The sequence below is a fragment of the Helianthus annuus genome, chromosome 5 (assembly GCF_002127325.2).
Source record: "Helianthus annuus cultivar XRQ/B chromosome 5, HanXRQr2.0-SUNRISE, whole genome shotgun sequence".
NCBI lineage: Eukaryota > Viridiplantae > Streptophyta > Magnoliopsida > Asterales > Asteraceae > Helianthus > Helianthus annuus.
Genome location: NC_035437.2, coordinates 44,534,832 through 44,553,791, shown reverse-complemented (window position 1 = coordinate 44,553,791; position 18,960 = coordinate 44,534,832). Strand labels below are relative to the sequence as shown.

At 37.0% G+C, this 18,960-nt stretch overlaps 1 protein-coding gene and 1 long non-coding RNA gene across 2 annotated transcripts; both read right to left on the bottom strand.

Annotated features, from left to right (window-relative positions):
* Positions 1–10,401: 10,401 nt before the first annotated feature.
* Positions 10,402–10,914, bottom strand: LOC110938959 (uclacyanin 1). Its single transcript, XM_022180909.2, has 2 exons — positions 10,746–10,914; positions 10,402–10,649 (listed from the first exon to the last, which is right to left on the bottom strand). Exons 1-2 carry the CDS (start codon positions 10,912–10,914, stop codon positions 10,402–10,404), a joined length of 417 nt encoding a protein of 138 aa, XP_022036601.1.
* Positions 10,915–17,296: 6,382 nt separating this feature from the next.
* On the bottom strand, positions 17,297–18,591 carry LOC110938962. Its single transcript, XR_002591851.2, has 3 exons — positions 18,459–18,591; positions 18,130–18,188; positions 17,297–17,439 (listed from the first exon to the last, which is right to left on the bottom strand). It is a non-coding gene; the product is annotated as an uncharacterized LOC110938962 (long non-coding RNA).
* Positions 18,592–18,960: the final 369 nt, after the last annotated feature.

The window sequence follows — 18,960 nt, the reverse complement described above, 5'->3', positions numbered from 1 at the left end:
ATCAAGTCTGAAAAGACTTGGATGGAAGTCTGTTTCCCATAAATAGTCGAAGGACTACGCCGGAGATCCCAAGTTTTTATCGTGGATCATGAATCGGCATCTTTCTAGTAATTGTAAAGTTGGCTTGAAAGATTTTGAAAGTGTTTAAATTTTACAGGTGAAAAGACTACGCCGGAGCTTCCAGATAGGTAATTGAGAAGCAGGAATCGGCATTTTTGTGGATAATTTTTCAAGTGGTAAAGAGGTTAATATAGATGACTCATTCCTACAAGTGGTATTGATTGATGATCTTACAAGTGGTTATTTTTACAAGTAGTACAAAGATTACTTGAATGCAACACGGTAAATCAGGGATATTAAGTTGTACTTGATTTACTAACATAAAAACTCGCAAGATGATGAACCATAACCCCGACTTTAACCCATGTGTAATCTACATGTGGTAAAAACAACCTCATTGTAACCTTTCTTTTTGTAGCTACGATTTTGGTTTGGTTTCTTTTGAGAACCTAGTGGTTTGTAGCTACGATTTTGGTTTGGTTTCTTTTGAGAACCCAAACCAGAATTGTAACCTTTTTTCTTATTTAATCGTTGTTGAACTCTTGAAGTGTACTTTTTAGTAACCAGTTTGAATTTTTATGTTTATATCTCGTCACAATTTACTAAGTGTGTAAAAACCTACTGGCATAACCTCAGTGAGATTGTTTATCACATTTTTAACACTCCAATTCTTTAGCATGTTGTGACAGTGATGTACTATCATTTCCTCTTTTCACAACAAAACTCGTTTTTGATTTTAACATGTTTTTGTATTTTTCAAATTTTCTAATGTTTTTGGATTTTCTGAAAATTTTCTACTCCCCCTAAAATACAAACACATTAAAGAAAAATTTGAAAACAACTAAACTCTTGACCCACTTGAACACAAACCAAACTGTACAAAAACTTGACTACTGACATCGGATTGCATCAATTCGCCATCCACTAGGCATAAACAATCAGAACTCCCCCTTTCACAAACCATTTTCTCATTTAAATTTCAAAACACTTAAGTTTGTTTTAATCAAAATGATTTTTCCGGAAAATGAGTTTGTTTTTACCACATGTAGATTACACATGGGTTAAAGTTGGGGTTATGGTTCATCATCTTGCCAGTTTTTATGTTAGTAAATCAAGTACAATGGAATGGTTATGGTTTCGCTCGAATGGACTGCTATATATAGACCTAGTGGTTTCGCTTATATGGACATGTCCATATAAGCGAAACCTCATATGTCACATAAGCGAAACTACATGCTTTGACCATATGAGCGAAACCTCCCTACTAAACACATACAATCTCCAGTTTTCTCGTAAAACGCGCCCTAATCTATATAATACAATATATGACTTGATCCAAGACGAAGTCGACAGATGTAGTGCACCAACACTTATTGTTCCTGAAGTAGGATCCTTGCTTTTCCTGCTTCGAGGATCCTACCAGCCTTTCTTGGATCCTTTTATCATCCTCTAATCGGATGAATCTAAGGGCCCTGGTTCTCACTTCATCAAGATTCCTGCAAGGGCTCATGACAACATCATCATAGAACAATGAATCCCTAAGTAAACCCATTTTGAAGGCTTCTACAACCGTAGCAATATCCAAATTAGGAATATCCAAGGATTCTTTACTAAAGTTAGTGATATAATCTCTAAGTGATTCATTTTGACCTTGTGTTACCCTATATAGATCACTAGTTAATCGTTCAAATTTTCTACTACATGAGAATTGACTATTAAACAGGTTAACTAGATTAGCAAATGAAGTATTAGAGTAAGGGGAAGACTTAGCAGCCATTTAAGAACTGATCCTGTGAGTGTGGATCCGAAACCCTTGCATAGACATGCTTCTTTTAACCTCTCAGGAATTGGATTGATCTCCATCCTTTCTCTGTATTGAGCCACATGCTCTTCTGGATCCTTCGAACCATCATATAGCTTCATGGTTGGTATCTGGAACCTTTTTGGGAATTTCTGCATCACAAAGAGGTGGTGCAAAACGGGATATCTTGTGGCTTCCATATGGGATTTCAAGAATGGGTTTAACCACTCATGGTACACTGGATATCATATCCTTCAGTTTCTATAGTTCCCTAGCCATAGCCTGGTTGATACCTGTATCTTGCATAAAGCCATGGTTAGCAGTATATGAATTATTCAAAGTGTTACCTCCCAGAGGATTCAAGTTTGGAATTCCGGATGTGAATCCATATTGACGGGATTCTGGTATAATTGAGGGACCAAAAGAAGCAATGGTCTGCATTGGTATGAAGTCTCCTAGATGAACATCTGAACTTCCAGGTTGTACACTCCTAAAGAATCCTTGATCCTGAAAGATGTTGGATCCTTGATGTGTTGTAGATGGGGGTCTTGGAGGATAATCCATGGATCCGAGAACCTGAGATGAGGATCCTTGAGGCTGAAAGGAGGATCCTTGAACCTGAGAGGATCCTTGAACCTGAGAGGATCCTTGAACTGGCTGTGTCCCCATGTACCCTCCTGAACTGGTGAAGGATCCCTGATGCTGGAAGAAGGATCCTTGATGCTGAATAGAGGATCCTGAGGGTTGAAAGTAGGATCCTAGAGCCTGAGTCATTACTGATGATCCAGAACGCATTCCTGTTGATCCACCCTAGTATTGGACATCCGAAGCTGCAGAATGCTGGGAGGTTATGACCGGAGTGTCGAAATTCAGCGATCTGGGTATCAATGGAGAGTGATCCTCCACTGACTTCTACTGTTTCTTGATGTCACCAATCTCTCGGATGATCCTTTCGTTGGTTTTGTCCTGCTCTTGTATGTGATCCCTCATCTGCAAAATCAAAGTAAAGAGATCACTGTTAGTAGGATTAGAAGAAACAGTAGAAGATGGTGGTTTTGGGAAAATGGGGCTCTGTCTCTTCGCAGCATTTTCAGTATTCTTCTGAGATCCAAAAGGTGGTGGAGGCAAAGGTGGAACGCCCTGTGAAGAAGTGATTGTCGGCATGGAACTTGAAGTGTTCTTTGCTGAAGAAGCCATCTGCTTGGAAGATAATGAACACAATGACAAAAATTCTTAGGAATGAAGCACCAATTGCCCCACGGTGGGCGCCAAACCGTTTTGGTCAAAAATCAAGCTAGGATAATACAACCAAATCTTTTGTTGTGAGGTGTGATGCTTGAATCAATGAACAGTTGTATGAACAACTTGCAAGTGAAATGAACAAGTGACACAAGGATTTATACGAAGAAAAAGCCCTTAATCAAGAGTTGATCTCCGGCATAAAAAACTTCGGGTGATGGAAACTACCGATCACCAACTATAATTAAAAAAATGATTGTTACAACTCGGGATGATAACAAGCTTGTTACAAGGATCACTAGTGTGCAAAAGTGTATGAAATCGCCAATGTATTGCCGAGAGCTTGCGAGAGTGTGTGTGTTAGCTAACTTGTTCTAATTCAAGCTTTGTTATCCCCTTTAAAAATAGAAATAATCTAACTAACTAACATTCCACAAATCATGCTAGCTTCCCACGACTCCCATAACGGTCATTAGGAAATGCACGTGCAGAATATTTAGAGCATATTCTCCAAGAATATCGGCAAGACCAAGTCCAATACGTATACTCCTGCAAAACAAACTTAAACATAGTGAAGGCAACCATTAGTGCAAGGATAACAATGAGGATCCTGGATCCTGATCCTGCAATATCTTCTGAGGATCCTTAATTCAAACAGAATTGAGGATCCGTGATCCTTAAGTTTAGAAAATATATCCCTAACAATCATTATCATTATTTTGAATTACAATTACAAGTGTTTCTTAAGAAAAAAAAAAGGAAACTGTAGTTTTACACCCTGTGGTTATACCTTGGTATCAACTTTACAACCTAATTAAACATCAATCAATTTTACACCCGGCCGTTTCTTGATTGAATTAATGTTGGAGCCTCTGTCAAGTCAACGGTAGTTTGACTGTTAGTATTATGCGAAATGACGTTTATACCCCTCTTTCTTCCCCATTTAAAACCCTAAATCATTAACCCCATTCAAGATTCAGCAATCCATACTCATGAAAAGAATGCTAAAATTGATAAAAACAACATTTTGGAACCTAGGCATGGCATTGATTTGAATCGGTCTTTTGATGAAGATACCAACATTTTGAAACAGATGATCAGAAACTTGTTAAATCTGCAACTGAGGCTTTCATGTCCATTTCGTCATCGAATCCACTCTCAGATGATTCGGTTCTGCAGTGGTTTGCGGAGGTGATTGCATCTGGTGAATTTTCTGGGAAAGATTTAGTAAATGTGAATAAAGATGACGAGTGTATTCCTGAATCCTGAATGTGATGGGTTTGACCGTAAAACCACCACCATGCAACCCATCTCTATGGTTAACAACACTAAACGGAAACACACGACAATCATCATCAAAAATAGAATCCTCAACACCATACTTCTTCATTTAACCGGAACCTGATTACTCCAAACAAAAAAACTGGTTTTCAAATGGTGTATTCTTAATCTGGGGTTTAGATGAACAGTGGGGGAGAGAATCTTGTTCCATAATTGGGCGTGCGAAGGTCAGGATTGAGGGTTAAGGTTTGTTGATGCATTAATGGAAGATTGAAATGGTTAGTGAGAGTGTTATTTAAGCATGAAAGAGATGAAATGGGGATCAAGATTTGAACATTTTGATGAATTGGAGATGTTTGAAATGACAGCGTTTGAAATAGGATTTGTTGAGGTGAAATGGCCATTTTACCCTTTGACCGTTAGTGAGTAACGGTTAGCTTTGACAACGTTTAAACGACAGGATGCAAAGTTGATCCAGTTTTTTTGATCTTTTAAAATATACATAATTACAAAAAAAAAAAGTAGTTGTGCTTAACTAATATTTTATATTGTATAAAAACTTAATCATAAGAAAGGTTTGTCAATGTAGAAATAGAAAGAGTAAACTGCCATTTTGGTCCCTGTAGTTTGCTCACTTTTGCCACTTTAGTCTAAAACTCAAACTTTTTGCATCTGGGTCCCTGTGGTTTCAGTTTTATTGTCATTTTGGTCCAAAAATGAAATCAGGTCATATTTGTCTTTTAAAATCCTGTTATTTTGTCCTTTTTCGCAAGGGCAAAATGATCATTTCTTTTTTATAAATAAATATCATATTTTATAAGACAAATATGACCTGATTTGCCCCTCAGGAAAATGACAAAATTGCAAGATTTTATGAGACAAATATGACCTGATTCCATTTTTTAGACCAAAATGACAATAAAACTGAAACCACAGGGACCCAGATGCAAAAGGTTTGAGTTTTAGACTAAAGTGACAAAAGTGACCAAACCTCAAGGACCAAAATGGTAGTTTACTCAAATAGAAATTAAAAAATATGCTAAACTTAACATGACTATTTTATTTCTTTTATTGTTTTTTACAAAAGATTTTTCCTTCCTGAGAACAAAACAATGTTATTGTGAAAGAAGGATTTATTTCATAAGGTGTTTCACATAAGAAACATTTCTTTCGAAAAGACAATATTATCATTTTTAGGATAATTTGCAAGACAATGACCCCATTCGAGAAACTAAATTGTGAAAAGAGTATATACGTGTTTCAGAATTAATCAGCAAATTTAGTGAGGGTGAGAGGGGCACTCCTCTTTTAGGGGAGTCCCCTCTCTTACGTACACCCAATCAGGTTATGTCATGTTAACTCTCCTCTTAAACTCTCCTCACACCCTCAATTTGATGCCGGCACTCCCCTCTTAGGAGACTTGCTTTTTTATTCAAAAAAAAAAATGTTTTGATTGGTTGAAAAGAGGATGGCCCACCATCTCCCTCCCTCCTTCATGCGGTAACCCCTCCCCAATCCACCTCCCCGCGGTGATGGCGGCGGTGTTCCCGCTCAAGAACTTGGTTCACCGCAGCCATCCCCGCATAGTGCTGCCGACACCATGAGTTACAAGCCGACTTCAAACCAATACTTAAATGGACTGGATTTTAACAACCTTTCTTATGAATTTAACTTTTCTACTCCTATTCCCAATAACCTATCTTTTTTTTTTTAACAACATCTCGATCAAGGCCAGTGGCGGATTCAGAGGGGCTTCCTAGGTTCCCAGGAACCCCCTTGGTTTGGAAAGAAATGAAAAATTCTAGTGTAAACCCTGTATGACTTGGAAATAATTAGTGAAAATCATTGAGAATTTAGCAAAAGGAACTCTCTGAAAAAAATTCCTGGATCCGTCACTGATCAAGGCTATACATGACCAAAGCTCGATTGAAGTGGGATTCGAACCTGAGCACTCCTGGGCAGAAACCCACAAGGTGGTAAACCTTCCCACCTCCATTGCAACCACTAGGCTACAACATCATTGGCAAATAACCTATCTCTTTCATCTTCCTTTGTAAACACAACCTGCAAACCCGACCATTTGTTTTTATCACCGTTCAAACATCATCAACATTCAAAACATCATCACACTCCATCTTTGATCAACAATATTCATCAACAAAGATCCGACGAATTCAAGGGGATTGCAAAATTTTATGGGGTTGATTGCAAATTTTACGGGTCGGTCCGGATTTTGATGCAAGTATGACACTAATTTTTTTAATGGGGGCGACCACTACCTCACGACTGGCCATAGCTCCCCGCACCCGTCTATCAATTATAACATATTGTATGGAGAACTATGATGCAACTTTCCTGATTATATGTGTGGTTGTGCCTTGTGCAATTCAAGTGAATAGGAAGGTTCACCTAGTTGCGCTAGTTAACCGATTGGGTTGGACAAGTAAAGAAAAACGGATTCAAAGGAATGTGAAATGTGGAGCCCCAACCCGGTTCCACATAACCACCGTCCTAATATAACCAACATGCGAACAACCCAAATCCGATTATCCAATTCTTAAATGTGTTATCATCCATCAGCTTAAGTAACTTGAGCATCACCACTTGTTAGTTTCTACCACCACCTTCCAAACTTAATATGCGTTTCATTTAAAATATAAATATATGGTCCGTAAGGTAGATATTGGAATTTGGATGTTTGTTATATTCCTTCTATAACCAATTCAAAATTGATTGCATTTCAAAGAATTATATACACTACAATATATATGTATTTTCTGATCAAGTTTGAGAGCTTAGGCTATGCGGTATGGTGACCATCCTCCTTTGAAGGATGATCCGCCATTTAGGCGTCACGTTATTGTTCCTTTGAGGATGATCCATCACACTAAAACAATGAAAATGAGAGGATGATCCTACCCCACAAGTTTACTTTTTTTTTAATTCATCTACTTTTTTTTAACATTTATCAAATAAGATAGAAAAATAAATTCATTAATATTAAAAAAAACATTACATAAACTTAAAAAAAATATATAAACTTAAAAAAAAAATCCTAAGAACTTAAATTCATTATTAAATATAAATAAACATACTCTAAAAAATGGGATAAAAAGGTTGAATTTATATAAAATTTGAAGGATTTGGAGTGGGGTTTGAATTATAGCCGGTTTTTATAAAATAAAGGCAATTAATTTTTTTTTTTTATTTCTAACGGTCAATAAGCATGGAAAAGGGGGCATTTTTTTGTCTTCTTGTGGAGCGTCCCCAACGTCTCAAAAGACGGACACGACGAAGACGGGGGGCGGGGCGATGTGTGGATGGGCGCCGGACCAAAACGGAAGGGGAACGACCCCCTACCGTGTATTCTTATATGCACTACAATCGTAATATATATGTCTCATTTCAATATAGAAATGAGCATGCTCCACAATTAATATCAATAACTACAAATCCAAAATTCATTATTTATTACACTATTGTCCAATCCCCTTCGAACTTACATATGATATATAATTATTGATCCGAACAAAAAGTGTTCATACTAGATCGATATTAATAGGAGTCGATATTAGATTTCCATAATTATTTCAATTGTAATTAATTCTAGGGTTTTGTACATGTCTATATATATTTGAGGAATGAGAATAGAGGAGGCAAGAAAGCCATTAACATTAAACCCTAGCATGGTATCAGAGCTTATCCACACCCACCGAAAACTTATACCACCATCCACAAACTCGAACACCGTTCTTTTCCGTGCGTCTTCCTTGGATACCCACTCACCCACCGAGACTACAAATGCTTCAATCTCGAAACCAAACAAATTATTATATCTCGCCATGTCGTGTTTGATGAAACTACCTTTCTGTTTGCTAACCATATATCACCTAAACCCTCCTATGACTTCCTCCAAACCGGGCTCTCCCCACTGTTGTGGCCCGCTGTCCAATTTCCCCTTCCCCAACCCTTACCGGCCCATACCACCTCCACTCCACTATCGGCCCAAAGCTCCCCGGCCCACACCCCTCCCACTCCCGTCTCGGCCCAGCCTCCTACCACCCCTCTCTCGGCCCAAGCATCTCCACCCACTGCCCAGCCTACCCCATTGCCTAACACATCCGCTCACACTACACCTATACCTACCACTATACCGAACCAGCCCACTGCCACCCAACCCACCCGTACCATGCGAACCCGCGCAATGGACGGGATTACCAAACCTAAACGGCAACTCAACCTTCATACAACCACCACCACACCTGTCGTCCCCCTACCTAAAAACCCAACCGAGGCCTTGTCCACACCGGTATGGCTTCAAGCTATGTCCAACGAATTCGATGCTCTTATTAAAAATGATACTTGGGATCTCGTGCCATGTACACCAAACATGAACATTATTCGTAGCATGTGGCTATTTAAACACAAGTTTAAGTCAGACGGTACGTTAGAACGATACAAGGCACGTCTTGTGTGTGACGGTCGGTTACAACAGGTGGGTATTGATTGTGGAGAAACGTTTAGTCCAGTCGTTAAACCGTCTACTATACGTACGGTATTGTCGATTGCATTATCAAAGTCATGGCCTGTTCATCAGTTAGACATTTCAAATGCTTTTTTGCATGGTAAATTAAATGAGGTTGTATATATGTATCAACCTATGGGATTTCGCCACACAGGTTTTCCCAATCACGTCTGTCGATTGAAAAAGTCATTATATGGGTTGAAACAGGTGTCGCGGGCATGGTACCAAAGGTTCACTGATTATGTGTTAACATTGGGGTTTCGGCAAAGTAAATGTGATGCTTCGTTGTTCACATTGCATGACGATGCAACAGTTGCCTACTTACTTCTCTATGTTGATGATATTCTTCTTGTTACATCAACCGACCAGCTTCGACATCAGTTGATGGCTAGCTTAGCCAATGAATTCGCCATGAAAGATCTTGGGCCACTCAGTTTCTTTCTCGGGGTCGCTGTTACTCGCCAACATAACACTATGTTTCTTTCTCAACAGTCATACGCTTTGGATATCATCGCACAGGCCGGGATGCAGTCTTGCAATCCCGTCACTACCCCGGTTGACAAGCACTCCAAGTTGAGTGCTCACTCTGGCGAGGACTTTCATGATCCTACTCTGTATCGTAGTCTCGCTGGAGCGCTACAGTATCTTACGTTTACCCGGGCCGACATCAGTTACGCGGTGCAACAGGTTTGCATGCACATGCATGCCCCAAAAACAGGTCATTGGAACGCCTTAAAGCGCATCATTCGGTACATCAAAGGCACCACCTCCTACGGCCTTACCCTATGCTCATCCGCGACTCCTTCTCTCGTGGCATACACCGATGCAGATTGGGCCGGTTGCCCCGACACTCGATGGTCCACGAGTGGTTATTGTGTCTATTACGGTGATAACTTAATCTCATGATCATCTAAACGCCAACCTACCATATCTCGCTCCAGGGCCGAAGCCGAATACCGTGGGGTAGCTAACGTGGGCGCTGAAATTTGCTAGTTGCGTAACTTGCTTCTTGAGCTTCGTCATCCTCTCATTCGTGCCACATTAGTATACTGTGACAATGTGAGCACTATTTACTTATCAGGTAATCCGGTACAACATCAACGTACGAAACACATTGAGCTCGATATTCACTTTGTGCGGGAACAAGTTCAACGAGGTCAAGTGCGAATCCTTCATGTGCCTTCTCGTCACCAAATTGCTGACATATTCACCAAGGGGCTGCCCCGGATACTTTTTGATGATTTTCATTCCAGTCTCAACATTCGGCAACCCCCCGCTTCGACTGCGTGGGTGTAATAGGAGTCAATATTAGATTTCCATAATTATGTCAATTGTAATTAATTCTAGGGTTTTGTACATGTCTATATATATTTGAGGAATGAGAATAGAGGAGGCAAGAAAGCCATTAACATTAAACCCAAGCAAATATGAACAATTATTAACAAACACACACACAAAAAAAATGTATAAAAGCCGAGACACGCAATCCTCAATTTTAAGTTATGTAGTGTGCTCCTTGCAGTACTGCAGGACATGGCTTGACATCGACCCAAAACTTCAGGCCTTTCTTACAATCCTCTCCGACGGCACTGGATACAAAAACCCTTCCCGGGGTACGTAGGTTGACAACATTCCTTCCACAATGAGCGAGTGATATAAGTGGTTTCTCAAGATTACAGTTATCCAATGAGGCTTGATCTGGTAGTAACACTACATTGTGTTTTCCGTATTCGTAATTGAAAACTGCATCAGCAATATAGATAATTTAATTAGGTAGAAGACTTATTAAAAACACCAACAAATCAGATCATGTATGATTAATTATGTATAAGAATATACCAAGTCTGTCTCCTTGAACGTATTGCTTCCCGTCGGCCCAAGCTTGGAAATCAACACCCTCGTTCCAACCTTTACATTCACCAACCGTATATTCCACAGCTCGAACCCATGTAGCTTGAGTCACTATTGTTGCTATGAGGATGAATATACACAAATTTTTGTTAGCCATTTTAATTGCTTCTTGTTGCATTCTACATATATCTTGGACTTCCAATTTATAGAAAAAGGAAGCATGCTACAATTTTTCTCCACCATGATATTTGTTTGCCTAATGACCTCTTCAAATATGCTAAACCATCCTTTCATTACTAAATTAAACACACACACATATAACTCTGTACATATAAAATTATAGTAAATGAAAGAAAACAATTTTAATCACTAGATCTTTTAAAAGATGCATCTATAGTTTTAGTTTCTAAGCGTGGTGGGTACCCCTCATGCGTTTTCTCCTTTCGTTAGGGTGTGTAAGGATGCTCCCCTCGTAGGGAGTAGTCACATCTCTACCACAGTTATAACAATTCTCAAGAAAACCAACACCCTCATAATTTTTCCGACACCCTAATATATTTTAATAGGGGTAACTTTGTAGAATAGTAACCAAGTTTTAAAATTGTTCCAATTAGGTCACTCAAGTTTTAAAAATGTTCCAATCAGGTCACACATTCATTTTTCATTAAAATTAATGGTCTTTTCATCCATTTCATAAGTAACCATGGTGATGTGGATTTTTGTTTCTTTTTTCCCTTTTATTTGATGCTAACTTTGAGTGATGACGTGAATTGTAACTTGTTTTTTTAATTTTTAATGTAATTAAAGTGTTTTTATTTTTAATAAATATAATTTCATATATTAGACTAATCCAATCCCAACATCTTATTCTTCATTTTTTTCTTGACACATAGAAAAAAGGACATGACTTGATTTGAATGTTAAGTTATCTAATTGGGACAAAAACGATCCCAGTGACCTAATTAGAACACTTTTGAAACTTGGTTACTATTCTGTGACATATTCCCTTTAAATCTCAATATGTCCCTAAAAACACCCCATACGTGACAACGGGCCCCGAATATCTTAAATATTAATAAAAATAATCAAAAATATGATTTTAGGGGTTTAGGCGGGCCGCGTAAGCCACCCCTTAAGCTTACGCGGGCCGCGAGAGAGCAAGAACGCGGCAACACCCCAGGCCGACACGTGTCATCATCGTGTCGAGCCTACTAGCTGATCCGGATGAGCTACACGTTGACCTGGGTTTGATGTGGGCCGCGTAGACCCTTGTCTACGCTTACGCGGGCCGCGTAAAAGCTGAAATCATGCCCTATATAAAGGAGCCATCGGATCTCAGTCGAACTCGTTCAAAATCGTTTCTTTCTCTCAAATTTTCTTATAGTGGGCATTATACTCGAGTCTAATACCCTCCTAAATAGCGAGGTTCTGCTACGATGTAAGTATTATAACCCCTGGAGACGTATTAGATACTCTGCCCGATTGATCTAGGGTTCCGTAACGGCTGTCGTGGTTCTGCCCGACGTAGTCGTTGGAATGCCGTCTCGGGGAGGGTATTACTAATGTTAAAATGGGTAATTATACTAACACACGTGCATTTGTGTAATTTATAGATTATTCCCAGGAAATCCTTACTGAAGACCCTAAGACAGCAATGTGAGTTTATCCTCTTTTTGTAAACCTATTTTGTGAACTGTTTTACAAAACCTTAAATATTTTTCCATGCGAATAGCAGTTATTGAGTATTTGTAAGAATACAATTACAGTCGGTAAATTTGGGGTTTTGTATACAAAATTTGTTACAACCTGGATAGGAGTAACATGACCATAAGTCGGAACGATAGTACCGTGTGGTGGTAATTGATATAACTTGGAAACAAATGTAATTGCGGATGCGCCCTCAATACTGTAAAAGGGTTTTTAATTAAACTTGATTGAACTGGGATTCACTCACCAGTATTTCTCACTGACAAAATATTTTTAAAACGTGTTTCAGGTAACAAAATGTGAAAGCCAAATAGAAGCCAGCTGGACAGCACTGAATGCTTGGAAAAGTGGCAATAAAGTTACCTAAAAAGAAATAGATGTTTTACTTAAATAAAATAGGATGTATCCTTATGAAGATATGTGTACTGAAAACTTGGGTTTTACCCATGTGTTTAATGATATGGAAATGTGGTATTTTACTCTGATAAAATATTTCCTAACTACGGTCCTGATGTAAATTCCGCTGCCAAATTAGACAATAAACAAGATACCACTGAAACTGGCTCGCGACCGCCCGTTCCCGGAGATTAGGGATCGGGGGTTGAGACAACAGTCAATCACAATATGTCATGTCAACTCCCATCTTCACTCTTCATTTTGCACTCAAACATAACGGGTACTCCCCTCACGGGAGTAGTCCTTTTTTTATTTCTAAAAATTATTCATTAATAATTAAAATATATTTTAAACAAATTAAAATTATATTAAATTAAAAAAAGACAATAGATTAGATTAAACTAAATAAAATTACACTAAATTAGAGAAAACATTACATTAATTTAAAACTAGGAAAATAAAATCATAAACAATAAAACTAAAAATTAGAAATTGCATTGCCAATTATATATATATTTTTTTTTTGCAATCTCGTGTTTTCGGGCTAGAGTGAATGGCAACACTCCAGTGGAACATTGTCATGTGGCTTAGTAAACGTCTCCATATCTTGATCATACATAAGTTGTCTCACTGTCTCGCATTGTTCCGCAAGTAACGCTATTGCGTTTTCCTCTCGTTTCTTTTTTATTTTAATCAACTCCAACGCTTTTACTTGTTTTGCTTCTTTCATAGAATGTTGTTACAGCTCTCTCATCTTTCTTTTGTGGTCTTCCTCGTGAGGGTTCTTCATTTATGTTGGGTATAGAACTATTTAATTCGGTTCTAGGTGTACCCGTGTTGTAGTTACCCGAATCCTGACTTTCTTTTATGGCCGAACTACTACTTTCTTCACCCAACAATGATACTGGGCCCATTTGTCATGTTTTCTAACCACCTCCCACGTCTCAACATGATGAAAACCACTCGAGTATTTTGATTGGTAATCTGTTAAGTCATTTTCATGACCTCAACATCGTCACACCCGCTACCACGTACACGATCCTACATATTGTAACAAATATAAACCTAAAGCTATAAACAAAAATAAGGTTATAGAAAATATAAAGTTATGAGTAATTTACAAAAATCGTCCTTTATGTTAACACTAAATTGCAAAGTGTATCATTTGTCTTCAAAAAGTACAAAAAAAACTTACTCGATGTTTGCAAACCCTTGAATGTTACGTCCTTTAGCCGAACTACAATAAATAATCATAAAAAAAACAAATAAAACAACTATGTTTAAAATTATATATATATAGAAACGGGTTCAGGAGAAAACGCTCAAAAGTGTGAGAACGGTGAGAATGCATCCTGACCCAACACGTGGTGCGGGGCATGATTCGGGTCCGAGGGGTTTTTTTGTCTTTTTAGTATTTTTCTCCTTTCCCGATTTTCGCGTTTGACATGCTGCTTTATTTTTTGCATGCAAGATAATTTTGGCGTTATCTACAACTATTAATTATTTGGCGTTTTACTGTTTTTCTCAGATTTCTTCTCGTTGGATTAATTCTTTTCGTGTCACATAGTTAATTTTTTGGCATTATGACTTTTTCCACGTCATTTTCCATTTCTTGGTAATGGTTATATATTTGTCAAAAATATATTTTTAAGTCCATAGTATCCATATATTGTCCAAATTTAATAATATGCTCAGAAATATATTTTCATAAATATATTTTCTTGTATTTTGTCCATGTATTTCCTTGTGAGGAATTTTTGTATACTTGTATACTTATGTATTCTCATGTATTTGTATGTGTATTTTTGTATTCATACTCCTTGGGAGTATTTAGTGTATTTTCAAGTTTCTAATACACTAATATATATATAACTAGTTTAAGAACCCGCGAGGTTCGCGGGTGGACTAAAACACAAATGATCATCCATTTTGCTACCAAACGAACAAATTAATAACCAAATCACCTTGACCCGTTCAAGGATGAAAGCGAGGTAATTAATGAAACTGGGGAACTAAAAGTGGTAATTACACAGATCTGTCATGAAATCATACAAACACATATTTTAGAAACTCAATTGTAATCATTTTGACTATCAACATGTAGTTCTTTGAATAGTTACAGTAAATTGCAGCAAGTAAGCACCATTAGGAAACTTTCAGTTGACCATTTGCAAATCAAATAACAACAACAACCATACCCAGTAAATCCCACAAATAGCAAGCTACTTCTAGGGTCCGGGGAGGGTGGGATGTAGACAGACCTTACCTCTATCCATAAGGATAGAGAGGCTGCCATTTGCAAATCAAATAAAAATTAAATATCAAAATTGGAAATAAGAGGCTTCAATAAATACCAATGTATCAAACCTTTGTAACAGATCAATATATGTGAAAATGAAACCTGTAAAGTAAGGGGTAATGCTAATTAGATGGAAAACTAAGGATAATTCTTGACTTGAGACTCTGATATGATTCGACTAATGAGAGTATGTTCTAGAGAAAGAAGAATGTGACCTGAGTAGAAATGGGTGGGTCTTTAGAGCAGCTCCATAGATTATTCTGGGGGCCCCTATTGACCCGTTCAACTTTAGTGGCTAGTGGGGAGTTAGCAATAGTTAATTAATTTAGTAATGGCAACTTTAATTTCAGGTTTTTTGTCATTTGGTTTTCTGTTGTTGTTTTTTGTTATTTGAAACCTTTTTATCGGAGAGTTACGCCCCTCTCGAATTGGGCTTATTAATTCCGGCAAGCTATCATTTTCATTCGATAATTACCTTGTTCTTACCAAACTCCCCAAATTATAGAATGATAATTGGCTCGAGATACTTCACACAGAATATTCACATTCATGATTCAATATGCATACCAGACCCCTCGTGAGCCGAGACACCTCACGCATAATATTCGCAGTCCATCTGATGACCATATGAAGACATCTTGATCCTAAAATTCAACATTCACACCAGATATATAAGATCAGTATAATTATATATTATAAGTAATATTACAAAAGACTTAAATCTCACTTACAATTATCTAAATGTATCATAACAGTAACATAAAAGTTTACCCAACTTACGTTCAAGTAAATCCAGGTGGATCCGGATTTGATCTCTGAAATTCTTCTACATGTCGATGTACCATTCCTGTTACAAACTGCAACCAAAAGAGTGTTAGCAAATTATTTTCGTAGTGGAAAATGACCCAACATGAGCTTGCTTTCATAAGCTTTTTGTTCTAGACCACAGACTTTGCAAACCGAGGGGCGGAGCTCGTAACGTACCTTCGCAATCGTAATTGCTTTCCATGAACACTTAACTTTCGAAAAAACGCGCAAATTAAACTCCTTAAATATAAAGTTCTCATTATAAATATAATTAGTTACATATTAATGCATTATTATATAATATTATGATCATATAAGAATACATATAACTAACAAACTCACTTTAGAAAAAAAAAATTAAAAGCTCGTCCCTCAGTACATGGGAACTTTGCTCAGACATTGCTCAATGCTCATAGCTTCCTCAAATGTTCCAGCTAAATCCTTGAGGTTAAGGATCCAAAGGGGAAATGCACGTTATGGATTAAGTTGTTTCATCTCTCATGTTCCACGATTTCTACGTATACTGGCCGCCTAAGTAGAAATGTTGAAAATGTAGCAAGATCAGTAATTGTATTGTAATTCATGTGATTACTTCATACACTACAACCTATCAGTACATCAAATTATGTTCTCAAACATGAAAAGAATAGCTCAAGTGGATGTTATACGTGTCATTTTTCAAAAGCAAAAGGTATTTGGGGATATTGTACCTTTGCCAGCAGCTTTGGCTTATTCCAAGCTCTTCTCATCATCACAACCTTCAAAAGTAAATTAACAAACCAAACTTGAAAACAGTAACTTGGTGACTCTTTAAAGGTAAAATTAAATGTGTCACGAATCAACCCACTCTAGGTAAATGGGTTACATTGCCACGTCTAACATATGATAAAAAATGAGTACATAATTTATAGATGTTTACCGTGACAGTAGTATATCGGAGAGAGAGATTAAATGATAGTTGTACACCAAAAGCACCTGAAGTTGTTGAAAACTAAACTTTTTCACCTATCGATAAAAAAACTTCTTACTCCCTGCATTGTCAATTTGGAATCTAAACATTCTTTTATATGCAAATTTTCTCAAATAGAAAGTGCTAACTTAAATATGCCGGTGTTGATCCTTGAATCCCCGGCTGACAACTTCATGTACAGACTCACTAAATCATTAACAAAAATATAAAGTTGCTGGTGAGAAAAAAATAAAAAAATATATCAAAACATGTACTAAGACACGATCTCATGTCTACCTTGAATGAAGCTATTCCAAATCACAATCAAATGAACCATAAAGCAAATTGAACCCATATTTACAAAACATGAACCATCAAATTAAAAAAGAATTCAACTGCTACATACTATAAACTAATAATCTGCCACAAATTTCAATTCCTTATAAATTAAATTCATTACATAAAAAGCTTGCCTGAGTGGATCAGTTAAGTAAGGCATATCTTCAAGCACATAACCTGCTTCCCTGTAAAAATTAGACAAAAAAATTGTTTAGAAATCGGCAAATCAATTATGGTTACATAAGCATTCAATGTCATCAACTACAGCAAATAAAATGGAAAAAAATGATGATCGGCCATTCAAGTAAGGTTAAATAAGCGTTCAAATCATCGATTAAAGTAAATCAAATGAAAGGAATCTACATACTAAGAAAACTAAATTAGGATTTTCTCTTTTATATTCAGACACACAATTCACACCATATAAACCACTCCAACAACACCAACTAAAAAAGGATTAATGATGAAATTAGAGAATAGAACAACAATCAAAAAATGGGAAAATTTTAAACAAAAAATCAACAATATATGTTAAAGAACAAACAAATCTGCATCGTACCTAATGAATGATCTCTACCTACCTAATTGCAATACAGATCTGAATTTCACCTAAATTGTGAAAGAAAAAAAATAACCCTAACTTGTAAATTGAACAAACAGACACCCTAGATTCCCAAATCAAATAAAACCAACACACAAACAAAAATAACAATTCAAACACACATAGTACAATTCACAATCGAAGAAAAAGATGGATGTAGGAATCATGAATTAACATTAAACGTACATTAAACACGATTCTTCGGTCGCTAGGGTACATTAAACGTACATTAGCCCTAGAACTCTTCAGGTCAAGAAGATGAAGAGAAAGTTACCTGGGTTGTTTGGTTTGTTCAATAGCCATCATCTAGGGTTTATTCAATAGCCATCATCGCTGACATGAACAAAGAACAATCAATTCGAGCCCAAGACCAATCAAAGAACAATCAATTCGAGCTCTACATCAAGCCTCAACAAAGAACAATCAATTCTAGGGTTTGAAGAAAACAACAGAAGAGAACCAACAGAAAGATTGATGGTGAAATCAGCTTTGATTAGGGTTTTTTATTGGAATTAAGAAGGAAAGAAAGCTGATTTCAAATTTATGGAAAGTGTGTATCGTAAGGAAAGAGATGAACACTAAAAGAAGGAAAAAAAGAGTTACCTATTTTGCGATAATGAAAGAAGATTGTAGGAGAAGGAAGCCATCTACGCGTATTTTGGTTTAGGGTTTTAGTTGCCGCCCAAAGAAGAAATCTGTGTACTATTAAGTTGACAGGTGGCAAAAAATGGTTTAAGGAAATGCCAAGTGGCCAAAATTGTTTTGTTTTAATATAAGTAATAGATACACATAATATACACTTAGCACAAAATTTGGTGATCACTAAATATATATATTTTCCCTAAAAATATACATACTTAATATTGATTTTAACTTGAATAAATCACCATTTCCTGACTTGTAATTTTACACAACAATTAGGGAAACCTTGGTAAATATTTTTAGGTGAATTTTTAGGGAATTAAGTTTCACCACAACTTATATTTTCTAAGTGTCAAAATTTTATAAAAATTTTGACATGGTTTCCCCTAAAAATGGAGGTTTTCCATGTTTTCAAAACATGTGTTTATTTTCTTTTCAACACCAAAACAATTTTGCAACAATA

Bases quoted from the DNA above. Each gene is read 5' to 3' on its own strand.
- LOC110938959 (XM_022180909.2), bottom strand. From the start codon at position 10,914: ATGGCTAACAAAAATTTGTGTATATTCATCCTCATAGCAACAATAGTG. The intron at 10,650-10,745 runs GTATATTCTTAT...TTGCTGATGCAG, and splicing joins CGTTCAAGGAGACAGACTTG to TTTTCAATTACGAATACGGA.